The sequence below is a fragment of the Cryptotermes secundus genome, unplaced genomic scaffold (assembly GCF_002891405.2).
Source record: "Cryptotermes secundus unplaced genomic scaffold, Csec_1.0 scaffold949, whole genome shotgun sequence".
NCBI classification, from domain to species: domain Eukaryota; kingdom Metazoa; phylum Arthropoda; class Insecta; order Blattodea; family Kalotermitidae; genus Cryptotermes; species Cryptotermes secundus.
Window position 1 is genome coordinate 76,387 of NW_019721778.1, and position 22,620 is coordinate 99,006.

General features: G+C 38.9%; 1 protein-coding gene across 2 annotated transcripts in view; it reads left to right on the forward strand.

Moving 5' to 3' along the window:
- Positions 1 to 209: 209 nt before the first annotated feature.
- The window catches only part of LOC111875790 (large proline-rich protein BAG6), a 43,748-nt gene continuing 21,337 nt past the window's right edge, over positions 210 to 22,620 (forward strand). Inside the window, exons 1-7 of one of the 2 annotated variants that reach the window (XM_023872313.1) lie at positions 225 to 295; positions 530 to 694; positions 4,874 to 4,948; positions 13,300 to 13,417; positions 14,784 to 14,981; positions 15,957 to 16,119; positions 19,144 to 19,361. In XM_023872313.1, coding sequence (XP_023728081.1) covers positions 4,886 to 4,948; positions 13,300 to 13,417; positions 14,784 to 14,981; positions 15,957 to 16,119; positions 19,144 to 19,361 — 760 coding nt within the window. In that variant the 5' untranslated portion in view covers positions 225 to 295; positions 530 to 694; positions 4,874 to 4,885. Of the gene's footprint in view, positions 296 to 529; positions 695 to 4,873; positions 4,949 to 13,299; positions 13,418 to 14,783; positions 14,982 to 15,956; positions 16,120 to 19,143; positions 19,362 to 22,620 lie in introns of both variants that reach the window. The other variant, XM_023872311.2, reaches the window with a different exon arrangement.

Here is a 22,620-nt window from a genome sequence, read left to right on the forward strand (position 1 = left end):
TTCATGTATCCCTGTTAAAATTCTCAGGGCGGTGACTGGAGGGTATCATATTCCGGAATGTGATTCCTTGTAGACTGGTAGAAATTCACTGATTTTTCAGAGGCACGTACTCATTGGTCCAACTTTAAAACTTTCATGTGCTGATCCGTGGTCGTCGTGTCGCTCGTAGATGTTGATTCATCGTGCTACTGTGATTTTCTACGGTTACACAAGCAGTGTATAGCGGGCTGTGAGTTGAGTTGTATGAACTTATATGTGTGTGACTGAATGAAAAAACACTTTTTCATTGTGTTAAGTAAGGAACTGCTTTTCATTTCTTTGGTATTACGTTACTATAATTGTGAATGTATGCGGCGAATAATAAGTAATTGTTGCTTCATAATACCGTGTACAAGGGTTTTGTGTTTAACGGAACAAGTAAATAAATGTCTGACGTAGCCTGCTCCACCTAGAACCGAAGATGCATGTTGAATAATGATTGTTTGCATGTGATTTACTGGTAACATATTTTTGTGGTTTTCGCATACAGAAGGAGCTGTAATGAGCCTCACTTGATAAATCGTATCGGCAAGTTGTATCTTTGTGAGGAAAAAGAATTGCATTGCAAATAAATGGAATAATTGTCATAATTTGTGTACAGTGGTGCCATTTAATGTAAGTGTACCGAAGCAAGTGTTCAGTAGTATCACAACAGGTAATCTTAACTCTTTGTTTTGTGGAAATACAGCACGTTCTATGGGGTGGATTGTAGTTTTATGGGTACTAGAAATGTTTGCTGTTTTGGACATAGAAAAGGGTAAAACTATCCCTGTAACAGGCTGTGGAGGCCCGTAGGTTTGTGAGACGTCTAGGCTTCCACATGTTCTAGATCATCGGCTCATAGATGGCGGTGAGGTCAGCCTTACACACTGGCCACCCTTTATCCTCAGGAAGATTCCTGGTACTCATTTCTGTTAGAGGCTGAGTCAATCCCAGGGGCATAGTGGGGCTGGAAGTATTAGGTCATTTGAAAAATCCAATGAGCTCATCAGGAATCTAACCCATGACCTGACTTGTAGCATAGTGCCTCAACCAACTACACTATGCCGAATGCCCCATTCTGGACATATGATTTAAGCATTTTCTTCTGAAGTTCTTATAGAATTTCCTCACCTCAGTTGTGGAAGTTAATAGCAATATATTTATTTATTTATTTATTTATTTCGTCTCTATAGATCATTGTTACATGATATAGGACAAGTCAGTTACTGTACATTGGCTGATTACAATAAGAGAATAAAGTTACAATACTTACAGTTGACTTAATAAGATTACAATAGTTATGATTTCATATAGTGTGAGGTGGAATCCATGTTAGGTCCCCTTGGCACGTCGGCTTCCTTATGTCCTATTGTACCTATACTGGTGATAATGCTTACGGAGAATTTGATGGAATGAGTTGAGTTCTTGTGCAAATTCCTTCTGTCCACATTGGTTTTTTTTGCCCTCTGTTCTGCCTGATGGATTTTGGAAATATATCAAAATAGCGACAGTGCCAAAACGTTTGAAAGTAAAACCTATGGGTGGTAAAAGAGCATGGCTAACACTCAGGCACACTTAGGCAAATACTCCCAGCATAAATAAGATATTACTCACAAAGGTTTTAGAAAGCATTTAATTCTAGAGATAGAGGACTGTGAAATTAGAGTCACATTTGGTAGAATTGGTAGTGAAGTCACAATATTAAATAGGTGGATTTAAAATGTGACTAGTTAGATATGCCAAATTTTGTGTTGAAATATTTACATTGTGCACTGACAGACATAGGTCTTCTATTTTTCTTAAGTATTTCTACATATTTATATTTCTCCAACAAATCCAAATTTGGTGATGGGTTAATTTAAGTTCATCTGAAATAAAGTGAAATTTCTGCAGAAAGGTTAGAGGTGAATATATGTTAGTACATGTTGAAGTGGTGTGTAAAATTGTTTCACTGAGACTATTAATCATTAGGAGAGCTGGTAAGTAATATGTCACATTATCAGCTTCAGTGGTAATAGTTGCATTAAGAAAATAATAAACGGTTAGAAAGTTTTAAGTGTTCTTGATGTGTCCCCACTTTAGAAGGCTTTGAGTTCAGAATAGAGTTTGGATCCTCCCAGCATATATACTTTTGCATGAAAAGATGAGGGAAGTACATATTATGAACGTGGCAAAAACTAGGGTAAATGAATGTAAAGAAATTAGGATACATTAAAGTTCATAACTTGACAGAACATAATAGTGGAAACATTATAGATTACCCAAGAGTGGTTATTTCTCCTACTCTAAATCCCCTGGAAAGAACACCTGTTTGCGATCAGAAAGTATTGTGGTTTACTTTTAATGACATCTGCACTTTGTCCTTTGATGAACATAGCATGGTTGAGGGCCAGCAATTTAAGCTGCATTTTAAATAATTGCAACAGTTATGGAAATATGTATTTTGAGAGTAACATTATGCTCTTATGTTCATAAGCCTGCATGCTTTTCATGTCACTTATGCTAAATGATGCAGCGATTCATTGATCACTTATGTTAATTTAGATTGTGGTATGGGTTTCTTTTAATTTTGGTTCTCCTGTTTCTCACCCAAATTGTCTCTTTTTTCTTTCCCAAGTCATCTTTCTTCTTTTACCTGATACTTAAGTGATGCAGTCCAATGGTTTTTTTATCTCTGTGTTTGCAGTATATAATTCACACTGTCTACTGAGATGTAGTACATAACCTGTTCCAGTTCAGTTTTCTCCAACTTCAAATACTGACCTAATTATGTCTGAATTATTGATCCCACCATGCTATGGAAGTTATTGATACATGTGAGCATGAAAATTAATGTATAGTACTAATGAGATGTCTATATATAACACAGTCTATCAATACTGGAACAAATTGTTCCTTTCTCTTCTACAACATGTTTCAGACTTAGATGTCTTAATATATCAGATCTGCTACACTGCATTAATATGCGGTAAAATCACACGCTGTGGTGCACTTAATAAAATAAAATAAAATCTATTAAAATTTTCATCACTCTGATGAAATTCTATTCTACCTCACGAAGGGCGTGAAGACAACACACGCTGCTAGAGGGAACAGCATACAAACAAGGGGCATATTACAGATTGCAGATGTAACAGCAATGGGCTAATGAAACAAGCTGCTGCACCAAACACGGAGAGAAACATATACGAATAGTTATAAACAAGTGGACGGCACCCCTTGTGAGGTGGAATAGAATTTCACAAGAATGATGAAAATTTTAATGGATTTTATTTTATTTTATTTATTTTATTAAGTGCACCATAGCGTGTGATTTTAACACTTATTAATGCAGTGTAGTGGTTTTGATATATTAAGACCCCTGAGGATGGTCATCTAATGCAGTAACATGTGCTAAAGTATAGGTGGAAGAGAAGGGAACAGATTGTTGCCTTATTGATGGACTGTGTTATACATAGACGTTTCAGTATGGCTTGCAACAGGATGCTTAAATACAGAATTACTAATATGAGGTTAGCAAGGTTGTGAACACTAGTAATTACAAATGTGAATGAATATGTTGAATTCCCTGACTTGTTGGATAGCATTTGTCGGGCCTGCACAAATTTCATATAATCCTTTCTTTTTCTTCCCCCCCCCTTTTTTTCCAAAATTACAATTGAAACATCTACAATTGTATAGAGATGTGAGGCATGTAAGACTCATATAACACAAATTAAACTACAGTGGAAAAGCAGGCTGTTAATTAAAGGCTACCACAGCAGGCCTGTGAAAGAGGAATGCCTTGTCACCTACAGAAACCAGTATGATGACAAGTTACACTCTGCATAATAGCTGTCATTTCTGTCAAGCTTGGGGAAATCCATCATTCTGTTGCCTAAGACATGAGGACAGGAGTGATGCTAGGATCACAAATAATAAGGGAAGGGAAATATATAAGGAGACAAAGGTAGAAAGAGATAAGAAAGGAAGAAATGAAGTGTTTTCCCCATCTTTGACAGGTCATCTGCACTAGTAATATAGAGGAAGGAACTTTAAATGCTATCATGAAAATTATAGACACCATAATGATTTGGTGGCCCAAATTTCTGTAGGCCTGGTCACTGTCACTGTGTTTTTTATTCATCTCAGCTGTCCTGGGTATGGATGTTGACACAATAGCAGTAATACATACACACACAGTGTTTTCTGCAGTTTTGGCCATCACAATCCTGATCTATGAAAGTAACTTTGTCTCTATTTGCAGGCGCTCCATTAGTCTGGATTCATTCAAACTTCTTCCAGAGATATTAACCAAAGTTTTTAACTCTTCCAATCCACATACACACACGTGGATTTAGGGCAGGTTAGAACTGTGGTGGTTTTTAGTATTGACATTACTTATTCGTTTTCTAAAAGTTGTGAATTTATTCTTTTTCTTTTTACATAACCATTTAACCCACTGGGAACAGCATTTAAATGTATTTGTTAATGACATATTTTTATTGTACACTGGCAAGCAAATAGCATGGTCTTACCAGCAAATCCATACAATCCCTGTTGATAAACTGCGAATAAGGTTTAAGCCAAAACAGAAATCTTAAATCTAAATCAAGTACACAGATTTCTCATTGGTTTTCACCCACCAGTCTGTACATAGTATGAAATTACTTTGATAAATATCATTTTAGCATAGAAATGACTGTGATGAAACTACCTACCTTAGCAGAAATTCCTGAACAGCTGAATTAACTGTTGGGTGCTCAGGGCCTGTGCCATGATGTGAGTTTATAAGCCCACATACTAATTTCTGTTGCTGCTGCTGAGAGGTTGTTTGTCTGGTTTGTGTTGCCAGTTTGCTTCCTTTTTACAGAATTGAAGAATCATGATTGAGCTCACAGTGAAGACATTAGATTCTCAGAATCATGGGTTTTCTGTACCAGATGATGTAAGTTCATTTTGAATTAGTTGTACCCTTTTTAACATTGTATTGCTTTAATTTTTTAATACCTCATTCCCAATTAGTGATACTATATTATAAAACGCTGTGTACTCATACTCATATACCTTTATTTCCATAAATCCATAAAAAGTATAAGGATGTGGAAATAACCAGTAGGAAAAAGAACAGTACAAACATACATATAGTCAAGTAACACTACACAATATCATTACATTTATGGGCACAAAACAATACAAAAAGCCTAATATTACAAACTATATGATTAATCACTTATTACAAAGAAATTATATCTTTATTTTTGTCTTATTCAAAATCAGAATATTCTTCCATTGTATAAAATGAATGGCAACACAAAAATCCTTCAAAGCCATTTTAAAACCTTTGCAGTTATTGTATAATTGCTTTAAATATAAACGAAGATTATTAAGCACCTTGATAGCAAGTTCCCTTCTGATACAGTGATAGATGAGCTGAGGGTTGATAAAGATTAAGATTGTAACCCTGTCTTGTATTTCTGTTATGCATATCTGATATAAATTGGTATGAATCCATGTAATCAATCACAAAACACAATAAAGAATAAATACATGGTGTGTTCAAAAAGTATCGAACCTTTGGTCGGCAGAAATACATTTATTGATTTGGAGGTACAAAACCCTAATCCCCTTCAAAGTAGTCTCCTTAGTAATGCGCACACTTCTCCCAGCGCTTCCGCCATTGTTGGAAACACTTCTGGAACGCATCTTTTAGAATGGTGATCAGCCGGGCCGTTGGATTTCGCATGATATCTTCTCTTGACTCAAATCGGGTTCCTTTCAGCGGCATTTTCAGCTTGGGAAATAGCCAAAAGTCACACGGAGCTATGTCAGGGGAGTAGGGAGCCTGACGAACCACAGGGATGTTGTGTTTGGCGACGAAAGTCTGAATCAGATGCGCAGAATGGGTGGGTGCGTTATCATGATGGAGCTGCCAAGTTTATGCTGCCCACAGATCCAGTCGTTTGTGCTGCACAGCATCATGAAGGCGACGAAGGACCTCCTGGTAGTATTCCTTTGTGATGGTTTGGCCTTGTGGTGCGTACTCATGATGCACAACCCTACGAGAGTCGAAGAAAAGGCCGACATGACCTTGACATTGCTGCGGACCTGCCGTGCTTTTTTTGGCCTGGGGGATGTCGGATGTTTCCACTGTGACGACTGCATCTTGGTTTCTGGGTCGTACCCATAAACCCACGACTCATCGCCTGTGATCACGGTGTTCAGAAAGTTGAGGTTACTGTTTGCATTGTCCAGCATGTCCTGTGCGATTTCCAGATGGCATTGCTTCTGCTCCATTGTTAGCAGTTTCGGTACGAATTTTGCGGACTCTCCTCATGCCCAATCATCGGTCAAAATTGAATGTACCGATCCAATGCTTACCCCTACCTCGTTCGCAAGTTCTCGGACTGTGATAAGACGGTCCTCCATGACCAAAGTCCGCACTTGGTCAATGACATTCTCATTTCGGCTTGTTGAGGGTCTGCCTGAACGCGGTTCGCTGTCCACTGATGTGCGGCCATCTTTGAAGCTGTTGTATCACTCCTTTATCTGTGAGTTGCTCATGGTATCATCCCCGAAAGCCTGTTGAATCTTGCGAATGGTTTCCACTTGGGTATCGCCAAGCTTTTGGCAAAATTTGATGCAATATCGCTGGTCATGTTGTTCTGTCATTTTACACCTTACTGTAATCCGACAAGCGCTCACTACACGTCCTCACTCATAGGCCGACTGCCAGCAACTGGCGCTTTCTGCGGGCAGGAAGAAATTCACAACTGAGCATGAATGTCCCCTCCACATCTCCACTGAAGGGAGCCTCCTGCACTTCATTGGTTTACGCAGGAAAAAAGAAGGTTCGATACTTTTTGAACACACCACGTATACAATGACATAATGGCAAGCAATGCAATAGATTAATGTAAATGGAGCACCTGATGATGGCACTAAGTTGCCGAAACATGTTGTGAAATAACAGGTGAAATTGAGTGCACTACAAGACGGACACTGCATACATATCATGGACGAAAATCAGTGCCACAGGACGCTAAAATACAACATTATGAATAGTATTCATACTAGATGCGTATACCAATACATGAATTGTAAACGTAAACTATTACATTGCAATGCCAACATAAATTTTAATAAGACATATTTGAGGAAGAGGTTAATACCAAAATACGCCCACATTAAAATACCAGAATATAATGAAGCAGCGAGAAAAACAAAAACACGAGCTCAAATATCGCTCATAAAAAACGAAATAAAATTCCTATACAAAAAGAAAGAAGAATTAAATACGCAACTTTACCACAAACACATACACAACGCAAACACATGGCAAAAAGTTTGGAATAGTATAGAAGACGCAATAAACCAAAAACTACAACACGAAATGAAAACAACATATCTAAAACAACAACAAAAACTAAAAAAAATGGGAAAAAACCCAAACAGCAATGAACAAGCTTAACAACACAACTTATACACGTGTACAAAATTGAACAAACACACACTTTACACAAGACGAAATCCAACTCTTAAGCAAGGGGTTAAAATACAATTTACACTATAAAAATAAAAAATGGATTGAAACATTAGCTCTCAAAGCAGAAACAGCAGTAACAAAACTAGATATAACAGAACACAACTACTATAGACACATAGTTGCGAAACAAATAAAAGGTATTAGCAGAAACAAAGAAATTCATAATAGTTATAACAGCAAGAGAGAATGGAAAGTAGCTATGAATATAAAGAGAAAAATGCTAGATAACAGATTAATAGTAACAAAAGCAGACAAAGGTAAAACATTAGTAATAATAACAGAAGAAGAATAACAAAAAATAATGAAATTTATTTTTCCTTGGCACTACAGCCCCAGTGGGCCTAGGCCTACCTCCATGAACTTCTCCGTTCACTTTGGTTTTTCTAGATCTTACACATTTGGTAGCACTCCTTGGGCGGGTGATCAGCTCGTCACAAGGCCTCTACCTGTACACAAACACAGAAAAACGCACACGCACAAACTAAACATCCATGCCCTGAGTGGGATTCGAACCCACGATCCTGGTTTCTAAGCGAGCAAAGACAGTACGTGCCTTAGACTGCTTGGGTACCGTGACCGGCAATGAAATTTATACAAGAGAATAATTTTACAATAATCAACAAAGACCCAACACAACAATACCAAAACATAATTAAACAAACAGTAAAACAATGCACAAATATAATACAAAAAGAACAAAAATGGAAATACACAAACATGAACCCTACGGCCCCAAATATGCACGCGACAATAAAACTACACAAACACAACGCACTCATTAGACCCATAATCAATTGGAGACATGCATCAGCATACCAAATAGCAATACTAATATCTAGGACACTACTAGAATATTTACAGTTACCAAACTAATATATATGATATAAACAAACAAATATCGACGACATGGTTATAGAATTTAATAAACTGCAACCAACAATAAATTTCACAATATAGAAAGAGAACCATAAATCTATATAAATTTCCTAGATATAGGAATATATAGAGAAACAAAAAATTTGCAATTTTCAGTACACCGCAAACACACAGCAACGGACATAATAATACCAAGTGACCATCCACAAGAACACAAGATATCTGGTATTAAATACCTTATAGATCGAGTAAATAATTACCCCATTACCAAAGTAGCAAAAGATACTGAGATAGCTACTATAAATAACATACTTGTAAACAATAAGTACAACACATATAATTACTAAATTAACTACAAATAAAAGAAACCAAAACATTACAAAAGAATAGAACATCACAGAGAATTCAGAAGAACAGAAAACAAAATGGGTAACATTCACATACATAGGAAAAGAAACAAGAAACATTACAAAACTATTTCGTGACACAAAATTAAAAATAGCATTTAGAACTAATAATAATTTACAACAGATTTTAAAATCAAAAACACAAATGAGTAAATATAACAAAAGTGGCATATATAGAATGAAATGCCTAGATTGCTCCATGGAATATATAGGACAAACAGGGAGGAAATTTAATACCAGATATAAAGAACACATATATGACATAAGACACAATAACAGCAATACAGGATACTCAAAACACATATTAAACACAGGGCATGCATACGGTACAATAGAAAACACTGTGGATATCATAGCAACAAATAAGAAAGGACAGTATTTAAACGCATTAGAAAACTATCATATATACAGAACAACAAAAACACGCATATGAACAATATAAATAAGGAAATATACAACCCAGTATTTCATGAACTACACACAATTTACACAGAACAACATAACACAACCCCACCACCTACCTCCAGCACATTTACCCCCACAACATCATAGCTCAATCAATACGAAGACACACACACACATCCAACATTACAACACCCGCAGCCAAAAGGGAAACACACATCACGAGACACGGTGAGTACTAAACATTATAATACAACACATAACAGATTGAAGCTGAAAGTAAAAATAATAAGCACCTTTTTCACGTTGCAGATATACACAGAGTATAAGAGGAACAACTCCCATAGTGGAGGAACCATGCGCGGGTTTGAATTGGGACATATAAGATGAATATCTTAACAAGATTTTAGTGTATAAAAATATATTATAATTTATGAATATTTTAAAATATTTTATAAATAATTTTACAATGACATAATGGCAAGCAATGCAATAGATTAACGTAAATGGAGCACCTGATGATGGCACTATGTTGCCGAAGCTGTTGTGAAATAACAGGTGAAATTGAGTGCACTACAAGACAGACATGGCATACATATCATGGACGAAAATCAGTGCAACAGGACGCTAAAATACCTCATTACTGAGGTTGAAGAGGGAGAATTCTTAATGTTTTAAATAACTATCTACAAGAGTGTTAAAATAATGATCATGAAAGGTACAAACATAAAGCAGTTGTCTACTTGACTTGTTTAGTCCTACTGAATTGTGTGTATTGGAGGAACAGAAAGCCTAATTATATCAGAGAAGAGGATTCGGAGTTTTTCAAAATTTTGCTGATATGTTATGCTCCTCATGTACTAATTGGTGCCCTATAATAAGAAAATCTTATTGTGAGAAAAACTGACCTAAAATATGAAGGCAGAGATACACTTCTGTAGAGTTTCTCTTGCGTGGATATCGAATGCTTGTCCATTCTGGATTCTGTTTATGGATACGTATAAGGAATAACGCTGTGCAGCAACATGGAAAATATTTTCCTCTTGTAAGGGAAAATCGCTGGCAACACTAAATACGGGTGTGCTGAATGTCAGCCTGAGCTTTAAAATATTGTGTCATGATTTTCAGGCTCAAAACTTGTCATGCTACAATCCATAAAGCATATAGCTGGATATGATATGGCAGTTTTTTGGCTGATCATTGCAGAACATATTAATTTCCTGAGCAGTGAGTGAATGACATTTGGTGTTGTATTAACCAACAGTTGGATGCTCGCAACTATCCAAGCCAAATATTAGTGAGATGCTACATATTTTTTTTTTAAGAAATCACAAATGTAGTTTTCCAAAGAAGATGGTGGTTTATAGAATGTTTTCCATAACATTTTCATGCACATAAGACTGCACTGAAATTACACAACTCTTCACTAAGGAGAAAATCGCGGCCTCCATAGTCTAGGGGTAACGTTCCCACCTCATGACTCAAGGGACGCGGGTTCAAACCCGGTGGAGGTCATGGAATTTTTAAGGGCGGAAAAATTCAGGGAACAAGTCCTTCAGGAGGGACTTTAAGCTGTGGGTTCCTTGTCGTAGATTTACGGCACGTAAAAGAACCTCATGTCTCTAGGAGACCTCTGAGCTAAATTAGGCAAATTTCCTGCCCAAGTAGTTTCCAGTGCCTCAGGTAGATGGGGGAGCTTAGGTACCACTGCCAGAGGAGGGATGACCTCACTGACAGAAAGGGACTATCAGATACCACTGCCAGTAGAAGGCTGAAACCTTGCTGGCAGAAGGGAACGATAGCAAGCATCAGTACCGGTAGGGTATGGAGACAGTAGAAATTCAAAGGGGAACGCACAGTAGATCAAACTGGTCGCGGTGCATGGGGTAACCTACCCCCTCAATACTCAAGGAGAAAATCAGTGTTGTATGGTGTAATCAGAGATTGCAGGAAGATGACATCTTGAAGAGCAATTGTGTTTCACTGGCTAATATTTTTCGCTCTTTCAGTGACTTATCGCTTAATTTATGAGTTTTGTCTTGTGTCTGGCCTCTTTAGTTTTACTTTCTACATTTTATCCTGTTCTTATGTTATTGATAGCTCTTTTTGTGTTTTACTGCATTGTTTATGTTTTTATATCTTCCATTTTTCAGTGCTTGCCTGCAGTGGGCTATCTTGCTGTTGTCAAGCACTTACAGAAATTAATATGATTGAATTATCTTCATTATTGTCATAATTAAAACAAAATTTAAAAGTTACATTGAACAAGTAAGTTATTAATTTCTTTCACTACTGTGTTATAAAAGAAATTTAACTCTGTCATACTCCATTGTTACAAACAATTTGTCTTCATATGGATGATGAAGTTGGAAGGGAACTCCCCCACTAAATCACTCACTCACTCACTCATGGAGCTGAGCCCTTGTTGAGAAGCCACTAATTGTGCAGCTACTCAAGAACTTCCCAGCATTTTATGGAGCCCGAAGGTTCATTACTGTGTTCACAAGAGCCCTCCACTGGTCCCTATCCTGAGCCAGATCAATCCAATCCATACCATTTCATCCTATCTCAGGTCCATTTTAATATTGTCAACCCACCTACGCCTTGGTCTTCACAGTGGTCTCTTTCATTCTGGCTTTCCCACCAATATCCTATATGCATATATGCATTCCTCTTCTCATTCGTGCTGCATGCCCTGTCCACCTCATCTTCCTCCACTTGATCATTCTAATTATACTTGGAGAAGAGTACAAGTTACGAAGCTTCTCAGTATGCAGTTTTCTCCAACCTCATACCACTTCATCTCGCTTTCGTCCAAATATTCCCCTCAACACCCTGTTCTCAAACACCCTCACTCTATGTTCCCCCCTTAAAGTCGGAGACAAAGTTTCACACCCATACCGAACAACAAGGAAAATTAGAGTTTTGTATATTCTGATTTTTATGTTTCTGGACAGCAGACGAGAAGACAAAAGGTTCTGGACTGAATGGTACCAAGTATTATCCGAGTTCAGTCTCCTCTGAATTTCCTCTTGAATCAGGTTTTGATTTGTTATTGTTGTTCCCAAATATCTGAACTGTGCCACATTTTCAAAACATCTGTTACCTGTCTTTATGTCATGACTTTGCCCTGTATTTTGGTTACAAGACAGCAGCATATACTTAGTTTTCTCTGTGTTTACTTCTAGACAAACCTCCTTACTTGGGTCAATTAAAGTCTCCTTGTTTCTGTTTATGGTATCTATATTATCACCCAGTAGATTAACATCATCAACGTAGAACAACAGCTGATGTGTCCCATTTAATTTTAGTCCCACCTGGCTTCCCTGGATCTTCCTAATGGCATATTCTAAAGCAAAGTTGAAAAGCAGTGGCACTAAAGCATCTCCTTGTTTTGGACCATTTTTAATAGAAAAATTATCAGACAGAAGTTTACATGTACGGACTTTATCATATGTTTCGTTTAAACACATTTTAAGCAGCCTAACTGGTTTGATGGGTACCCCAAACTCTATCAGAATATTGTACAACACTTCCCTCCTAACTGAAACATAGGCTTTCTTGAAGTCTATGAATAGCTGATGTACTGTCTCATTCTACTCCCTTTTTTTTCCCCCCCAGTATCTGACAAATGCAAAAGATCTGATCTCCCATGACTCTTAATATTGTGCAGTTGAACAGCAATTGAGACAGTGAATTGTATAAGATTAAGATTGTATAACTGTGAATTGTATAAGTGTGGAGAGTGAATGTGCAATAAATTCGCTATATCCTATACAGCGTGAAGTTATTTGTCACGTTATACACCCAACACGTGACGATATGTATATTCTCTTATGAACATCAGATAAGTCTTAATTTTACATAATTTTGTAAATGCTATCTGTAGTTATAGTGGTAAATTAGGATATAACCCAGTATGCTGAGTAATTGTACTTGCCACTTATAGCAACACTTCATTTGTCCACTTGTATTATTATAATAGCCTGTTCATTTTTGTATTTGTAATGTACTTACGCTTTGAAACATAACATAGTGTGTGATGTACATTGCCTTTCATTTTTACAGACTACAGTGAAGCAACTGAAAGAAAAAATTGCTGAATCAATCAATATTCCTGCAGATTCTCAGCGGTTGATTTATTGTGGAAGGGTGTTGGTTGATGAAAAGAATTTGAGTGAATATGGTAAGTATCCTGTTGTTTACTATTATGAAAATTGAGGCACATACTGTTATTATCAAAGCATGCCAGTAAATACCTTGTTCATCTTTTTACTCATACCTACATTCTTAGGTACTACATATTTTTGCTGTAGAATTAGTACCACGCTGAATAAAACAATTCAGCAGAAGGGTATTGCTCATTCTATGTTACACATTATAGGGTTGGAATGTTCTTATTCTCTGAAAGTGACAGTGATGGTTTTCATATTATAACAAACTTGTGAAACAGATATTTGCTCACAGATGTATAAAATTGGAAGCTTGTGCTGCCCTGAGCCAACTTCACAGTCACTTCTCTTTCTGATTTCAACTTCATTTTGAAATGTTTGGATTGCAGTATTTCTTTCAACTTTCAGATGGGACCTTCATACACCATTTTGATATATGTGATGACTCAAAGATGTAGTAGGTACTTTACAAAGTGTGTGGAGAGATACAGCCAAGAGTTACAGCATTTAGTTTGAACAATCGTTTAGCTAATCAGCAGTTGTTGTGCATTGCTGATTCATGCTTTGAAGTAAACAGTGTGACACTACACAGTCACGTTGATAAGAAGTGTGCAGTTCATTTCCATCAGTTGCAAGTTTGTGTGATCAGTCATCTGTGAGCATGTGTTTATGTTGAACTATGGTCAAGTATGGTGTTGAACATTGCATATTTCTGGTTGAGAATTACAGTAGATGGAAGAATTGTTAAGACATGTATAATTTTTTCCAGCAGTATTTGTTTCAAACTTTACCTAGCATACTTTTGTGTTAATGCTGTATAAGAAGTGGCAGAAAACTTAGTCAGTTACCAGTTGAAGATACATCAGCCAAAGAGTGTGCAGACACCAGAACTTCTCCAGTTGTAGGAAATTAAATAAAATGAGGCTACAGTACTTGTGATGGCAGAATATCCATACCAGATTTCATGAAAATTGTTGAGCTGGCTCAAAAGTTGGAATGTGGGGCGACATAGCATGAACACATAACCTTTCTTACTTACTTAACAGACGGAAATTGGTAGAAAGTATATATGTTATTCAGTGAAGTCTGAAGTGAAGTAAGTATTAAGATCAGTAATGAATGTTTCTCATGAGTAATGATAGCTCAATAAATGAAGATGTTTGCTCTGGACTTGGCAGTTGGGATTCATTTCCTCTGGCAGAACCTTTCTGGATTTTCTCTTGACTAGTTACTCTAAAATCGATTAAGCCTCCTCCCTGGAAGGAAAGGTAGTTGAAGAATTGAGCCACCATTTGATTATGATATTTTGGCTGTTTGGGCACAGTTTTGAGTATAAGCATAGCTTTACCTGGACATTTATGAAGGCGTGCTAATTTGCAGATGTCAACGGTAAGGTCATTCATCTTGTTCATCGACCTCCACCACAAACCACTCGACCCAATGGAAATAATTCAGGGGTCAGGCAACCAAATCAGCAACAGCGCCGTACAAACCAGCATCACAGACAGCCTCGCATGGATGGAAATGCTATGTATCTTGGGGCTATGGCCTTTCCTGCAGATCTTATGGATGCACAAGGTATGCTCATCTCCTACTTCTTAGTAAGAGAATCTTACTGACTCGAGATGTTTACTCATATGTAAGCTTAAGTGTCATATGTTGAATGTTTATTGTGTGTATCACAAAATATAAAAAATTACCTGCACACTAACTTCTCTGTTGTTTTTTCTCTAAAATTGGTAGGCGGGTTTTAGTTAATGCTTTTTTCGGCTTAGTAAAGAGAAACTATCAGTTATATTGAGTTCTTTTATTGGAACTGACCTCATGCAGTGTAGGTTTACATTTTACAAGATTTACCCATCATATTATGACATAATGGTTGATAAAGTCAGAATAGTGGGCACAGAAAAGTCATCCATTGCTATAGCAACCAAAACACACTCCCACATCAGCAGTACCTGGGTCATCACTAGGCAACATCCTGCTTAACACATCACTCAACAGTGGAGGAGTTATTTGAAGCAGTGTTCTCTTTTAGGTCCACACTGAGGCTATGTAACGGAAACCAGTGGGATGAGTTAGTCAGTCTTTGAGTCAGAGGTCAGAGTCAGCAGTTAGTAGTGTGGTTCGTGGTTGTCTGGTGCCCACTATCTCCCCTTTCTGCCAGTGAGGTCGGCCCTCTACTGGCAGTGGTACCCGATAATTCTCCCCTTTCTGCCAGTGAGGTCGGCCCTCTACTGGCATTGGTACCCGATAAACTCCCCATCTACCAGAGGCATTGGAAACTACTTGGACAGGAAACATTTTGCATAATTTTGCTCAGAGGTCTCCTAGAGACATGAGGATCTCTTACGTGCCGTAAATCTACGACACGGGACCCACAGCTTAAAGTCCATCCTGGAGGACTTGTTCCCTGAATTTTTCCACCCTTAAAAATTCCATGACCTCTGCCGGGTTTGAACCTGCGTATCTTGAGTCATGAGGTGGGAACGTTACCCCTAGACTATGAAGGCCACTTATTTGTAATAGTTAATGCCTGTGAATATTTTTAAGGTATTCAGCCACCTCAGCCATCTCATAATCTCTCACAGAGTCGCTTAATAGTGGCTCGTCGAATGGTTCGCCGTGCATCTGCTGTTCTGCAGCGGTTGGAATGGCCCGGCATTCAGGAGTCACCAGACCCAGAATCACCCCCAGAAGATGTAGAGAATGGGAGGTAAGAAAAGTTTTGTTTAATGTTCAGTACTGATCAGTCCTATTATTCTTTTTGTGTTGTAATATGTACTCGATAACTGGAGCAGATGCATTCAGATTCTTTTCCTTATCAGTCAGCATATGCTAGCAATAACTTTGGGTGCACCCAGCCTCCTTCCCTGTTTGTATTATAATGTAATATAATTGTTTATGAAACCATTCATGTACAGTCTTGGGTCCAGCATTGTGTGTACAAATTGCTGTTAAGAATATAGAAGTCCCCAAGTTACAGACATCCATTTATACAAATGAAGGTTTTTTTTTTATTACTTGGTAAGGTGGGACTGAGTCCACTTGGTACTGTGGCCACTTCTGGCCTGTTGTACCAGTCCCAGATCATAGGTGAGGGTGATTATGGAGCTATTGGTTGAATGAAGATTGGCAAGGGAAACCGAAGTACTCTGAGAAAACCTGCCCCAGCACCACTTTGTCCACCACAAATCCCACTTGACCAGACCAGGGATTGAACCCGGCACGCCACAGTGGGAAGCCAGTGACTAACTGCTTGAGCTGTGGCGCGAGATGAAGGTGTTACCTTCCTGAATGATTCAATAATTCAGTCATATGTGTGCTAGCTGTCACCCTTGGAACCTACAAAGTCCCGTTCTCCATCTCCAGAAATGTCTGCTAACTCCCCCTTACCTTTCCTCAAGAGACATACTTCCAACACAGAAGATAGTGTCAGCATTTAAATAAAAATGAAAAGAACTCTTTTTGCTTTTCATTTTGAATGCTTTTTTGCTTTCTTTCATTACTCTTGTTATAACAGTATCTTGATTCAACTATTTTTTCAGGTCAGCTTAATTGTGTTAAGTAGGCTATTATCAAGTAACCAAGTCTGACCACCACTTTAAGACAGTGTCACTGGGGTCGCTAGATGCAGCCATCACACCAAAAGCCGAAGAAAACTTCTTTCTTTTGGCTGCCATGTTGTTATTTTGCTTCTAGAAAAGAGGACCCTAAATAAAGTGGTAGTTACTGTGCTCGCTTTGTTGTTGTTACAGAATGTAGGAAGTTAAAAGATATGCTGTATCAGCAGCCACCAGTTTGCACAGCATTCATACAAAGTTCTGCGGAAATCAGTCTCCTGGTTCAAAAGTTGAAACGGATGACATCCATACACAGACCAGCATGGTCTTATTATAAACCTGCATTCTTCCTTAAGGACTTTTTATTATTAATAAATATTAAGAGAAGATGGAATAAGGATTTTCATTTTACTTCTGTGGCATTAGAATAGTTTTTTTTAGTTTGTTGACAGTTGATCAATTTTTGTGAAGTGTGGCATGATAAGAAATCTTTTTGTTAAGTTCTGCACTTGACGACTTCCTGTTGTTTGTCACAGCATGCAGGATTTTTATTTCATGTTCTGTTATATAATGTTATGTGTTAGGTTCTGATGGTCATGAGGGTGGAAGGTTACCAGTATTACTACAGGTTCTGCATATTTATAAAGGATAGAGTGCTGTATTTCTTTGTACTTAATTTGATCATGATTGGGTTCTCATTGCCACGGCCTGCCAAGAGATAGAGGCACGTCTGGAAGAAAAAGAGCCAACCTCAGCAGACAGGAAACCTGAGGTGGCCCAACAACGAGAAGTCCCCAACGAAGATGCCGTAGTGAAACCGGTCAAAGGACGGAAGAAGTGGTATAGGGGCAAGAAGCAAGCTGCAGGACGACGTGGAGAGCAACCTGAGGAATTTCTGGATCACGGATGAAGTTGGCCACCGGCTGCAGGAAGGTGTCCCGCCGTGCAACAGTGGCATGGCGTTGGAGGAATATCTTCAGGAAATCTTGGACCCAAAGAAATTGTGGACCGCTGAAGAGAAGCGACACAAAGATGTCCTGCCATGCGACGGTGGCATGGCGCAAGAGTGATATCTTCAAGAAATCTTCGACCAACGTAAAGTGTGGACCGCAGCACGAATTGGCTGCTGACAAGAAGATGACTAGCTGTGCAAATGTGACACAGCGCAAGATACTCAGACTTCAGGGAGATCAGTTGGAGTCACGCACAAGCCCGCATAAAGATTTGTCAAAGAAAGCACGAGAAGGACTTCAACGTGAGAGGAGGACACAAGGACTCATCCTGAAAAGGAAATTTGAGGCATGTGCAAGTGCACAAGTGGAAGTGCTGCACAGAATCCCAGCTGATGTGAACATTGAAAAATGGACACTATGGAGGGGTCGACCCCCTTCAAAACGAAAAAAGAAGCAGGGCACAGAAGAGGAGCCAGTAAAATAGAAGAACCAGCCTCCCCAGAGAGAGTGAATGTGCCATGGGAGAAAGCGATGGATGAATGTGATCTTCTGGCAAGTTAGCAGGAAACCGCTCGAGACTAGCTGGTCTTAAGAGGAAAGCAGTTGTAACGGCCAGAGAACAGATGCTGCAGGAACAGCCTCCAAAGACAAAAGAACGGGGGTGCACCGTTAGGCTATTCGGGACAAAAAGCCTTAAGGAGGGAGCAGTGTGACGTGCCGTGCTATGCAGGACACCCCTCCCCCCCCCCCACGGCGGTGACGTGCCGAGCGGACCCGATGCGAGCCAAGTCCCGGCACACTGGTCGCTATGCAACATGGGTAAACAATGGTTGCGAGAGACAACTCCCGACAGCATGACAGTGTTACCAGTAACACCGGTAACCATGGCGCCAGACAACAGTGGTGCCTGTTACGTGGCTGTTTTCTGCATTGTCCAGAACGAGGCTAGATACGGAGCAGCGAAGACTATTCATAGTCAGTTCTGAGTTTTCAAGTTCTCGAGTTACGAGTCAGCCAGGCAGTCAACCAGCATTTGCAGTGTAGTATTTGTGATACTGCAGATAGCAGTAATTGTGAATCTGTAAATTGTGTGATTGTAAGAGCGAAAGTGAAATACAATTCGCTATATCCACTAAGGCGTGAAGTTATTTGTTGCGTTATACACCCAACATGCGACAATATGTGTATTTTTTTATAGTCTTGTTTTCTTTTATTCGTGTCCAGTGGTTCCAATGGAGAAAACGGTGGAAGTGGCAGCAACAGTGTTCTTACACAAGCTCAGCCCTTTGCTGGCAGCATTGCTCAGGCAGCGCAAGCTGCGACAGCTGCTGCAATAGCTGCTGCAGTCTCTGCTGCCCATGCTGCTGGTGTCCCCAACATCACCATTGTCCGAGGAGGGCAGGCACAAGGTTCACAGGAGACTGTTAATATTCGGATAGAAGGTAACATCTGACTGAGGAACATTTCTGAACAGTACAACCAGATATAAATGTTTGATAGGCACTTTTGTAACTGAATCACAGTTCACAAGTATGTCTCATGTTGTTCAATTCTGATTTTGGGGCGGGGGACCAGTGGTCTTGCATAAGCATAATTTGTATTTAATTGGCATCTATTGGTGGGGGGGGGGTTCCATTCTTGACATATATTTAGTAGCAAAATCTGCTTGGTGTGTAGAAAATGAACAAAAGGAACATAGAAATGAAACTGTGTGCATGATACTAAAGGACAAATTGAAGACAGAGCAATGCATGAAAGAGTAGTAACACTGATGAGTGCTGCTATGTACTGAACCTATAAAGGGTAAAGGTGAAATTGTAGTTGCACAAGGGAGTGGAGGTATAGCTTCACAATTCTTGACCTTGGCACTAGATGAAGGTGAGTGGTCAGCTACACACCCTGACTTCTTTACTCCCTTGGGTAAAGCCCCATGTATCCATTGGATAGGAGGCTTGGTGGATCCCAGAGCCAGTCTGGATGCTTTGGAGAAGAGAAATATCTCCTGCCCCTGCTAGGAATTGATCCCCAGCCATCTAGCCTGTAGCCCATTGCTATTCTGACTGAAACATATAATTACCAGTCATAACAGTGATCAAAGGTTAGGTTTTATTGCATCACGAAACTTGATGTTAGAGGCTAGAATTGATTATATAAGGCATCAGTTATGTAGAAATTTTCTTTTTCCATAATAACTGATACAATAAATGTGACTTTGATTTTGATTGTAATATATCCTGGACCCTATCCCTATTGATATTTTTCTTGTATGTATTGACAGTTTGAAAAGTCATAACTGAATAGCGTACCATATCAAATGAACATACTCTTTAAACTTGAGCTGAATAAAAGATAAGTAGCAGTCTGTGAAGGGCACAGAGTATGTTAGGAATCATGCATGTGGCAGTGGTTAGGAAGTACAAAGTGACACTGATAGTGGGTGGCAAAATGAAATGCATATATTAGTGAATTTAAAAGAGTTTGTTGTGATATGGGTAGATCGTTATTTACAAGAAGTAACCTCTATAAAGATGACTATTATGCTGGACAGTTGGACTTAGCTTAAGGTTACACAGATGTCACCAGTTTTAGTTTCAGTAAATTCCTCATTGAATCCTCACCTACCTTGTCAGGCAGTGTCTTCCCACATCTTATATTTCTCCTCTTCATATGTTAAATATAAGTGCAGTATGTTAAAGGTTATAGAATACATCTTTGAGATCCAGAGTGAAGATTTTTATGTTGTCTTTGCTGTTCAGAAATTTTCAACAGGAATATCACTCAGAATTACTTGGGTTTTGGACTTTTTCCATCGTCTGGAATTTTAGGTAATAGAGGACACAACATTTCAGAAACTGGATCTGTTTCCATCTTCAGGTTAGAAAGGACCACTGGATCAGTGATTGAGATTAGCTCTTTCTAACGGGTCCAACTGAGTAGGTGTCTTCCTTTCTCACCTGAAGACAGAAACAGATCCAGTTTCCAAAATGTCGTGTCCTTTATTACCTGAAATTCCAGAAGATGGAAAAAGTCCAAAACCCCAGTAATTCTGTGTGTCATCCACCATTGTCAGAACCAATTAGAATCTGCAGTTATATCACTGTGTCATTTTTGGCATACTTTCCTTTCTTAAGGAAAAAGTGTGGGCTCATTAAGTCTCCATGCCAATCAAGAAGCCAGTATGAATGCAGATGGCAAGTAGGGCTCACACTGGTTTCTTGCTCGGCTTATTCTTCGACCCTAAAGATGGAGGTGATATGTTCCTCCAAAACATCGGTTGACTCTCGGCATACTAAGTACATGACAATATATCCCAGAAGATAGTACTCTTTCATAACCACTGCTGTGAGAACCACAAATTCCACAATCTTCAATAGGCTTGTTATGGGCCTTGTTATCATTAGAGGTCTTCCAAATTTCTTACTTTTAATTTCCTGTAATCAGAAATAAAGTCATGCCAATGCAAATTTTGAGGTTATATCATTGTATCAGTAGAGGTCATCCCAATTTCCTAGTGCAAATTTTGAGGTTATATATGACAAATTTAATGTGGACAAAAATCAGTATATAAGTAATGTGTTGTAACAGACGCTAAAATAATAACATTCACAGTGATGATGATGATGACAATGACAGTGACAGCAGCAACAACCTGTAACATGCTGGATTTGACAGTTTCTTAATTTTGACTAAGACAAACATTCTTTTGATTGGTTATGCCATGTAGTTCAGGAAACGTCCACTGTTTCACAGAAACATGGTACCACCATCTTCATGGTTGAAGAGCAAGCCACGAAAGAAACCAGCAAGAAGCAGGTAGCAGGCAGAGGTCTACTTGTGTGAATGTACTCTTCTACATTGTTGAAGCAGAAATAGAAATTGTACTCAGCTAGGATTTCATACTATTACCATCTGTACATGAATGAGCATATAGGCCCTTGAACCAAATTGAATTTTATTATAGGATTATATATTTGTGTTACCTAAATAAGACATTGACAACACCAGGTTTGTATAATTGGAAGTTGGCTGTATGAGTTCTGCCTGGAACTTCATTTTTTTATATATATATACAGGGTGTCCCAGGAGGAAGGAACCAAACTTTGGGAGGGTGTTCCTTATGTTAAAGTATGCCGATATAACCCAAAACACCTATGTCCAAAGTTGAACGGTTACGGAGATAATGGCCCGAGAAAAGTGTGGTCTTCTTGCAGGTCCACGCACTATAGCTGTCAGCTGAGACCCTTATCTGTTTGTCCTTGAGTGCTGTGAGTCACTAGCCGTAAGCTCATGCGCTACCTACCAGAGCCTACAGATTACGTTGCGGCGGGGTCGTGAATGGGTGGTAAATTAGTTTGTGTGATGAGTTGCTGAAATGCCTCTTGTGTTGTTGTGTTGTCTTGTGGAATATTGTGATATGCATTTTGTGTGTGGATTTTGCGGTCACAATGCACGTGCTGCTGTTGAAGAATACCAAAGGCGTTTTCCTGATCGAAGGATTCCATCTCGAAGTGTATTTACGCGAATTCACCAGACATTGCGTGATACTGGTTCTCTTCCAAGTGTTTCTGTGCAGTCGGAAAGGGAGGATGTACAAATGAGAAACACACGAGAGAACATTCTTCGCATGATTGATAGAAGTCCGCGTCTCTCCACTCGTAGAATGGCCTCTCGCATCGGCGTATCACGTATGCAGGTGTGGCG